This window comes from Strix uralensis, chromosome 4 (genome assembly GCF_047716275.1).
Source record: "Strix uralensis isolate ZFMK-TIS-50842 chromosome 4, bStrUra1, whole genome shotgun sequence".
Taxonomy (NCBI): Eukaryota; Metazoa; Chordata; class Aves; order Strigiformes; family Strigidae; genus Strix; species Strix uralensis.
This window is the reverse complement of record NC_133975.1, coordinates 396,857-405,827: the sequence shown is the minus strand read 5'-3', so window position 1 is coordinate 405,827 and position 8,971 is coordinate 396,857. Positions and strand designations below refer to the sequence as shown.

Sequence of the window (8,971 nt, the reverse complement as noted above, 5' to 3'; positions counted from 1 at the left end):
GGGGCTTGGGGGAGGGATGGGTGGTGATGCCATTTCCCAGGCCGTGCTGTGCCCCCCGCCCTGGCTCACCGTGGTGCAGGGACCCTTCGGGCTGGGGGTGCCACCACGTTCAGTTTGGGGATGCGGTGGCAGGGGAGTGGGAGCCCCGGGGGTCCCCGTGTGGCCCACGAGCTCCTGGGGGTCCTGTCCCCCCCCAGCTGTGGGGAGCCGCACTGTGACTGGGCCCTGCCCAGGTCCTCCCCGCTGCCCCCCGGGTTAGGGCTGGGGGGAGCGGGGGGCTCAGGTTTCCCTCTCTGCCGGGCTGGAGCCGGGGGCCATTAGCCCCCTTGGAGCATGACGGGGCGGTGGGGGGGGGCAGCGGGATATCAAAGTGCCTTCGCCCCGCGCTAACCGGCGTGACCGTGGCTCGCAGCCGGCCCCCGTGGCCGGGCCAGGGGTGCGGGACCCCAACCCAGCACCTGTCCCTGCCCGCTGCCCCCCCTGCAGCGGGGGGGGACCGGGGGCTCCCCGCACCCCCGAGACCATCCGGCACCCCCGGGGTCCCTCCATGCCCCCTGGGCTCACCCTGCATCCCCCCCCTGCTGGGGTCATCCTGTGACCCCCCCTCTCCACGGCTCCCTGGGGCTCCCCCTGCCCCCCCCAGGCTCTCCCTGGCCCCTTCCAGACTTCCCCGAACCCCCCGATTCCCCCATGGAGGGGGGCAGGGTGCAGGCCCAGGCCAGCGATGGGGCCAGGCTGCAGGCGGGGGGCTGCTGGCACCGACCCCTGCGCCAGCCCCCACTCCCGTCCCGGCGGGGGCTCATTTACCAACGTCAGCCCCGCAGTTGGTTTGAATTAGGCTCCCCCGCGGCCGGCGCTGATAAGTGAGGGGGCGCGGGGCTGGGGGGGGCGCGGGGGGGCTCCCGGCCCCGCTCCCGCTTCCTGCTCTGTCGTCTGTAACCGGCTGCCAGAGCCGCTGCTGAAAGACACGGGGCCAGCCCCCGCCTCGCCGCAGTCCCGCCGTCCGTCCATCCTCCCATCCATCCATCCATCCGTCCGTCCGTCCGTCCGTCTGCTCCCACGGCCACGCTGCACCCCCCGCTCCCCCCACCTTGGTCTTTGGCACCCCCATCCCGCACCCCCACTCCAGCAGACTCCGGTGGGTGCTGGGGAGGGGGTGCGGAGCCCGGGGTGGTTGTGGGGGTCCCAGCGCCCCCCCCTCACTGGGGAGCCCCGGCCGGAGGCGGATCCTGGTCGCAGGCCGTGCGGCACAGCCCCCCCCCCGTCCCGCCGACCCCCGGCCTCTCACCACGTCCTCAGCCGGGGCTGCGGGTGCGGGGGGGCCGCGGCCGCCCCCGTGTGAGGGATGGCCGACAGCTGGGCCGGGGAGAGGGGCCGGTAACCGGATCCCCCGGCGGCGGCTGGCGGGGTCCCGGGCGCGGGGTCAGCCGCGGTGCGGAGCTGGGGGTGACGGACGGGCCACGGCCCGTGTCCCCCGGCGGGTGCGGGGCTGGGCACGGGGGGGGGTCCACGCCACGTCCACTGAGGTCGAGGTGGCTCAGGGGGAGCAGAGGGGCTGCCGGTCATGGTGAGCCCCCTGGCACGGCCATCACCGGGAAGGCGGGGGGGCCACAGCGGGGCTGGGGGTCCCTGGCACGTCCCACCCCGCTCTGGGCCACCCCAGCGAGGGTACCCGGTGCCCTGCGCAGTGGCCGGGGCCCCCCCGGAGTCGCTTTCCCATGAGGGCCGGGACCGGCACCTGTTCCTCCGCCAGGAATAGGGGGAGCAGCCGCCGGATCGTGTTCGCAGCGCCCGGGGAGCGTGTCCCAGCCCCGCACCAGGGCTGGGGGGGACTGGAATGACACCCCCACACCGCGGGACCCCCCCCAGCCGCCCCCCGCACCGGCAGCTGGTCCCGGGGCTGTCGCACGCCCGACCCCGCCGCGCTCCGGCAGCGGCCCAGATGGCTGCGATATTGTCCCCACAATAGCGGGCTAATTAGGCAAGCGCTGGGGAGCAGAGAGGGGGGGCCCTCCCCATCGTGTCCCCCCCCCGCCGCCGCCGCCCCGCTCAGGCAATCAAAGGGCCCATGACTTTATTACGGCTCATTATGCGCGGGCGGCGGGGGGGCGCAGCCTGCGCCGAGGCGACAGGCGTGTTATTTCCCCATCGCTCCTCATCGGGATTCTGGCACCGGGGGCGGCGGGGGGGGGCCGGGACGTGCGCCAGGCAGCCGTGACGGTGATTAATCTGCCGAGCACCCGCACAACTGCGCTGGGGCGAGGGGCTGCGCCCCCCCGCGCCAGCACTGCGGAGGAACAGGGGGAGGGGAGGGGGCTGCACCCCCCCACAGCTCAGCCCCTCACCGCCCCCCCCCGTTGCTGCATCCCCCCAGCATCCCCCCACACCCCAACATGCCCCCCCCAGCTCTGCACCCCCCCACGGCAGCAGCCCTGTGGGGGGGGCGCTGCTCCCCCCATTTCTGGAGGTGCTGGCGGTGAGGGTGGGGCTCAGCAGGGCCCCCCCCAGTCCCAGCCCCACTCCCCCAGGATGGAGGAAGGACCCGTGGGGGATTTTCCACAGTTTTATTCAAAAAATAAACTCGAGCGGGAGAAGTATTAAGTTAGGGGGAGCGGGGGGGGGGGGGCGGGGGGGAGCAGGGCTGTGCTCCGGGGGGGCAGCGCCCGCCCCCAGCCCCTACCTCCTCTTGTCCTTGATGCTGTAGTGCAGCAGGAGGGGCGCAGGCTGCAAGGCAAGGAGAGGCAGGGTCAGGGTCACTGGCACCCCCCCCCACCGTACCCCGAGCCAGGATGGGGTCCCCGGGAGGCCAATCCCCGGGGGGGGGCGTGGGGGGTGTGGGGGACACCCACCTTGCCAAACCAGCGCGAGAGCCAGAGCTGCTTCATCGTCATGTGGTCGGGGAGGGCCTCGTTGTTGAACAGGATCTGCACCTATGCAGCGGGAGGCCGCGTCGGGGTGGGGGGGACACACAAAAAACCCACAAAATCCCCCCCTTGCCTTGAGACCCCCGCCGGGCTCCCCCCACTCACGTGCTGCAGCGGCAGCCCCAGGCGGTGGCACAGCACCCTCCGCAGGTGCCGGATCTGCGCCCGCACGGAGCATCTCACGTACTTCTGCTGCGAAGGGCAGGGTGGGGGGGTCACGGGGGGGCGTGCGGGTGCCCCGGTTCCCCTCTGCCCACCCCCGCCTGGGACCCCATGCGCCGAGCCCCGAGCAGGGGCTGCGGGGACGGGTCTGGGCAGAACTCGGGGCTCAGGGCCCGGTAAACCAGGGGAGGGGGGGATGGGCGCAGGGGCCCCCGCTCACCTGCAGCACAGCCTTGCCCTTGTCCTTGCTGGAGCTGCGGAGGGAAGAAAAGGGGCAGCCTGACAGCTCCGGGGCTGGGGGGCCGCCGGCCGTACCCCCCCGCCGTACCCCCGGCACGGAGCTGGCACTGGCAGCTGAGCCGCAGCAGCGGGAGCCACCCCGGCACCGGTTAACAGAGTTGGGGGGGACAGGACACAGAGCTGGGGCGGCGAGAGCCCAGTGGCACCCCCGGGCCCCCCCCTTTTCCCCAGCGCGCCGGCAGCACCCACCTCTGCTTCTCCAGACAGAGCGAGACGTGCTCGTCGTAGCGGAAATAGTGGGCGCGGGAGTGATCGAAGGTGCTGTAGGGGAGCCCCATGGGGTCACCCCCAACCGTGTCTGAGGAGACGCGGGGAGGGGGCAGCAGTCAGCCCCCCTCCGCCACGCCGGCACTGCCCCACGGCCCCCGACGGCTCCCCGGGATGCCACAGCCAGACCCCCACCCCTGCCGCCGGCTGCCCCCCCCCGAGCATGCCCACCCTCGCTGCTGGGCTGCGTCACCCGGTCGAGGCCGCGGGACTGGTAGAATTCCCGAATCCTCTTCTCTTCACCTGCAGGCGAGAGGCCAGCACTGCTCAGGGACACCCCCGCGGCCCCCCCGGCCCATCGCGGCTGCCACCCCCACAGTCCCTGGAAGTTGGGGGGGTTCCCGGGCTGCCCTCGGCCTGGCAGCACAGCCGAGCGACAGCAGCTTTGTGCCACCAGAAGCTCAGACCCTCCTTGCCCGTTTGCCTCCTCCGTGTCCCCGAGGGTCCCCGCCAAGGGCCGGGGGGTCCCTGTCCCCATCCCTGTCCCCATCCCTTGCACCTTTCCCCACTTTCTCTCTCTCCCGGGCCCACGCTGCGCCTCGGCTGTGCCCCCCCTCGGCGGCAGCACTGACATTTCCACAGCACCGTCCCCATCCCCATCCTGAGTGACAGTGGCTAATCTCGAGCCCACCGCTGCGCCGGCGGCAGAGGGGAGGGGGGAGCCGCCCCCCCGCCCGCTGCTTTGCATTCACCACCACCGACCCGCCGGTTCGTCGCGCCGTCACTCAGCGCCTGGCCCCAGGGACACTGCTCGTGGCGCTCCCGGCCCTGCTGCGCCGAGCAGGGAGCTGAAACGGTTCAGGACCCCCAGGACGAAGCTCCCCCCTCCCTGCAGCCGGTCCCTGAGCACAGTGGCCCAGCCCCGGGGAGTTGTGGCCATTCCCCCCTTCCTGGGGGTCCCCGCACCTGAACCCCTCAAAGCCAGCACCGAGCCCCCCCCTCACTCTGCTCCCCATCCCCGAGCAGCCCTCCTGTGCTTTGTGGGCCCCGCAGCCCCCCAACACCCACCTCTGCAAGCGGGGACCCTTTGTCCCACCTTCTCCCTCGCTCTACAACCAGTTTCACACCATAACATGACCCCCCCCGCCCCCTCCTCCCTGCCTGGCTCTAACAGCCGCATCCTGAAGACCCCGACACTCTCCCGCACCCAGTAACATTCCCCCTGACAGCGTCCAGTTTGTCCCTGTGCCTTTCCCTGCGTCGCTCTGCCAGACGCCAGATCGTGCCCCCCCACCCTTCCTGGACACTCACTCTCCTGCAGGCCGGGCACCAGCTTGTAGACGATGTCCTGCATGACACGGTCCAGCTTGAGATTGAGCAGCGGCTGCGTCTCGTGGATCTTGGTGTTGCACATGGGGCAGTACTTGCTGGTCTGCAGGTACTTGACGATGCAGCTCTTGCAGACTGCGGGTAGAGGGAGGGGGTGTCAGGGGGGCTGGGGCTGTGGCACGGCCTCACACCCCCAGACACTCGGTGTTGGCACGTCCCAGGGCAGCGCCGGATGCGCCAGCGGGCAGGGGAGGCTCAGGAGGAAGAGGAGGATGGGGAGGATGGGGGACTGTGCCCCGCCAGAGCCGTGCGGGGACTCACACGTGTGCAGGCACTCAGTGATGGTGGTGGCGTCGATGAAGTAGCCGGCGCACAGGCAGCACACGATGTGCTCGTTCAGCTCCTTCATCTTCACCTTCACCTCCTCCTGCGGGAACGCGGGACTGTCACCCGGCCCCACCCCGGGGCTGGCACCCTGCGGGGGCGCCCTGAGCCGCTCCCACCCTCCGCAGAGCCCCAGGACACTGAGGCAGCTCCCCGGGGGGGGACACACGGGGCTGGGGGGGGGGTAAATCACCCGCAGCGCGGGTGGAGGGACCCCCCAGGGCAAGGCAAGGCCACCTGGCTCTTGGGGCAGCAGCCACACAAGCCATCCCGCAGCCCGGCCTCGGGGCCCGAGGGGAGCTGCCACCGTGACGGGGTTGGGGGGGCAGGGCAGGGCAGGGCAGGGCCGGGCCCGCTGCGGGGCCCACAGAGGCCCCCCAAACCTCCCCATAAAATCCTCCCCCCCCGGCTTACCCCCCCTGCCCCGCCCCAGCCCAGGCCCCGCCCATCCCCGGTGCCCCGCCCCCACCTGCGCCTCGCCCCATACCTGGCCCCGCCCCCTCCCGCTGACCCCGCCCCTTAGCCCCCCGCGGCCCCGCCCCCCGCGGCGTGGGCGGCCCCGGCGCATGCGCGGAGCGGCCGCACGGCGCCTGCGCGGCCCCGGCGCCCCCCGAGCGGAGGCGCGGCGGCCCCTTCCGCCCACGCATGCGCCGGCCCCGGGGCCGCCGCCCGCTGCCGCCCGCCGCCGCTCGCCTCGTTCCGGAGCGGGTCCATCTTGTAGACGGCCTGGAGCTGGTTCCGCAGCCGCATGGCGATCGCCATCGGGCCCCCCTGAGGAGGCGACGCCATCTTAGAACCTCCTCCGCCTCCCCGCTCACTTCCGGGTTCGGGGCGGGGCCGCCGCCGCCCGCGCCGTGCCTACAGCTCCCGGCGTGCCCCGCGCGCCGCAGGGCATGCCGGGAACGGCCGGGCGGCGCGGAGCGCGGCTGCCCCCTGCTGGGCGCGGCGGGAGCGCGGCCGCGCGGCCCTGACCTTGACCCCCGCGATGACCCCGGTGCTGACCCCTGACCCCCGGGCGGGGCGCTGGGCGGGATCGGCCCGGCCTTGACCGAGGGGCTCCCGCGGGCCCCGGTCACGGCCCCCCCCGGACTGGACCCGCTCTGGAGGCGGGTGTGTCCCGTCCGTCCGTTTACCCCCGCCCCCGCCCCCCCCCGCGCCGGTGGCCAATAGCGGGGGGCGCGCTCTTGACAGACAGCAGCCGCCGCCAATCAGAGGCGCCGCGCGGTGCCGCGGGCCACCGCCAGAGGGCAGCAGAGCACCGCGGGGGAGCGGGGGGCTCCCGCGGGTTGAGGGCGGGGGGTGGGGGGGGGGGGGCGCGCCCGTGGGCTCCGCTGCCCCGGGGGTCCCGTTCCACCCCCTCCACCCCCCGGTGCGGGCGGGTGGCGCTGGCCCCCCTGTACTGGGGGGAGGAGGGGGCCGTTCGGGGGGTTGGGGGTCCCCGCCGGCCGTTGGGGGCCGTGTCCCCCCGCCCCCAGCCACCCCGTCCCGGGCGGACGGACAGACGGCCGGCGGGTGCCCCCCAGCAGCGGAGGGGGCGGGGGGGGCGCAGTGTCGGGGGGCGGTAGACGGAAGAGTCTGGGCTGGGGGACGGGGGTGCAGGGAATGGGGTGCTGGGGCTGTGCTGGGGGGGTGCAGCGGCTCGGCAGGGTGCAGGGTGGGTGCTGCCCGTGCCGGGCGGGGCGGGGGGAGCCGGGGGGTGCCGGAGTGCTCGGGGCAGGTCGGGGGGAGCCGGGGTGCTGCGGGGCGGGTCCGGGGGGCCGCGGGGCGTGCGGGCGGCCTCTCCGGCGCTGCCCGCCGGCGGCTGGAGCCGCGCTAATGGCGGGTGATTGGATCAGGGCTCTGGAGGGGAAGGAGCGGCCCCGCTAATGCGAAGCAGAACCCGCCGGGGGCCGGAACGGCTCGTTACGGCGCGATTATCGCTGCGATCCCGAGCAACAAGTGCCGCCTGGGGAGATGGCGGGCGGGGCAGCGCGGGGGGCGGGGGGGCTGCTGCCGCCTTGGGACCCCCCGAGGGCTCGGGCCCGGCCGTGCCATCGGGGCCGCGCCAGGGCCGCCACCCCCACGCCCCTGGAGAGAGCGGGGGGGGGGCCCGGGGTGCCCCCGGTACAGCGGGGACCGGCGGCGGCGGGGTCCGTGCAGGTGAGGTGGCACCGGCACCGCCAGCCCCCTCGGGACAGCGACCAGCTGCTGTGGCTGTGCCCCCGGCTCCGCTGCTCCTGCTCCCGGTCTTGGTCCCAATCCTGCTCCCGGTCCTGGTCCCGGTCAGTTCAGCACCTCCTGGTCCTGGTCCTAGTCCCAGTCCCAGCCCCAGTCCCAGTCCCAGTCCCAGTCCCAGTCCCGGTCAGTTCGTCTCCTCCTGGTCCTGGTCGCAGCATCTGTGTCGCAGCCCCTGTCCTCTCGGCTCCTTGAGGTCCCAGTCAGCCCAGTAAGGCCCAGTCCAGCTGGCCAGACTGGCTCGGCCCCCCATGACTGTCTGGAGCGGTTCAGCCTGGCCCTGCGCGGTGCAGCCGGCACGGCTGAGCGCCCAGTGTCCCCCAGCATGTCCCCACGTGCCAGCCCGGGGCCGGCTCCAGCGCCTGCAGCCCCCACACCCCGGGGGGGACCCCACCGGGAGCTGCACGGGCCCCCTCCCCAGTGCCGGGGCACCCGCGGGCAGAGGTGGGCAGGACCAGCCCCCCACCCCGGGGTGACCGCAGCCCCCGCCACTCGCCCGGCCGGAGCCTGTGGCCCTTCCGGCCCGTCCCCGCCGGGAGGTGAGAAATGAGGCAGGGGCCGGGGTGACCCCCGCGTCTGGGGAGGGCCCGGCCCCATTTGTACCTGCCAGGAGCAGTTCCTGGGAGGGGCGGCGGGGCTGGGGGCCGCGGGGGTCACAGGCAGGGCAGCGCGGCCCTGGGGCACAGCAGCATCGCTCACTGCCAGCACTGCACCGCAGCAGGGCCAGCACCGCACTGTGCTGACCACTGGCACCAGTCACCGGCACCACACCAAGCACCAGCACCACACCATATTGACCAGTACCACACTGAGCACTGGCACTGTGCACGGCGGACACGTGTCCCGGCCATGTGCTGTCCCCGCTCCTGCCCCCCACACACTGGGCGAGGGGGGGCTGCGGGGTGCCCACCCATGCCCCCCAGCTGTGCCGGGCAAGGGAGCCGCGGGGCCCAGCAGCCAGCGCTCCCCGTGACCACGCTGGCCGGGCTGGCACGCGTCAGGCCCGCAGCTCCATCTCTCCGTAAATAATTGATGCCTGGGCGGCCGCCGGCACTCCCCCCGGCCTCAGAGAGGCTCCGGGGCTGGGCAGGCCGGTGCTTTTAGCAGAGACCTGCTCAAATATTCAGCTCCATTTCCGCTGCGGAGCTGCGCGGGGGCCTGGGCGGCTCCTTCTGGTAAGTGCCCGCCGGGGGCTTTCCCGGCTGGGCCCCCCCCGTCGGGGCTGAACGAGGTTGGGGCCGAGACCGGACGCACTCGTGACCGCAGTGGGTGCTGGACAGCAGCGTGCCGGCCCCCTCCTCCCAGGGCAAGGTGGGGGCTGCGACTCAGAGCCCAGGGAGGGGGCTGCCCGCGGGGAGCTGCTGGGCAGAGCGGGGCCGGGGGGGGGACAAACCCGGAGCCTCAACTCCCCCCCCCGGGGTCCCAGCTCCCCGGAGGCGGCCAGAGCCGGG

At 73.9% G+C, this 8,971-nt stretch overlaps 1 protein-coding gene across 4 annotated transcripts; it reads right to left on the bottom strand.

Moving 5' to 3' along the window:
• Positions 1-2,549: 2,549 nt before the first annotated feature.
• On the bottom strand, positions 2,550-6,263 carry PCGF1 (polycomb group ring finger 1). Of its 4 annotated transcripts, none has more exons than XM_074864988.1 (9): positions 6,000-6,255; positions 5,244-5,349; positions 4,905-5,057; positions 3,825-3,896; positions 3,576-3,684; positions 3,307-3,340; positions 3,030-3,113; positions 2,850-2,930; positions 2,550-2,724 (listed from the first exon to the last, which is right to left on the bottom strand). In XM_074864988.1, the coding sequence occupies exons 1-9, from the start codon at positions 6,093-6,095 to the stop codon at positions 2,677-2,679; spliced, it is 783 nt and encodes a 260-aa protein (XP_074721089.1). In that variant the 5' UTR covers positions 6,096-6,255; the 3' UTR covers positions 2,550-2,676. The 4 variants fall into 4 exon arrangements, with proteins under 4 accessions (XP_074721089.1, XP_074721088.1, XP_074721087.1 ...); XM_074864987.1 differs by having other exon boundaries at positions 3,030-3,116; positions 6,000-6,250; XM_074864986.1 differs by having other exon boundaries at positions 3,307-3,647; positions 6,000-6,263.
• Between the last annotated feature and the right edge of the window lie 2,708 nt (positions 6,264-8,971).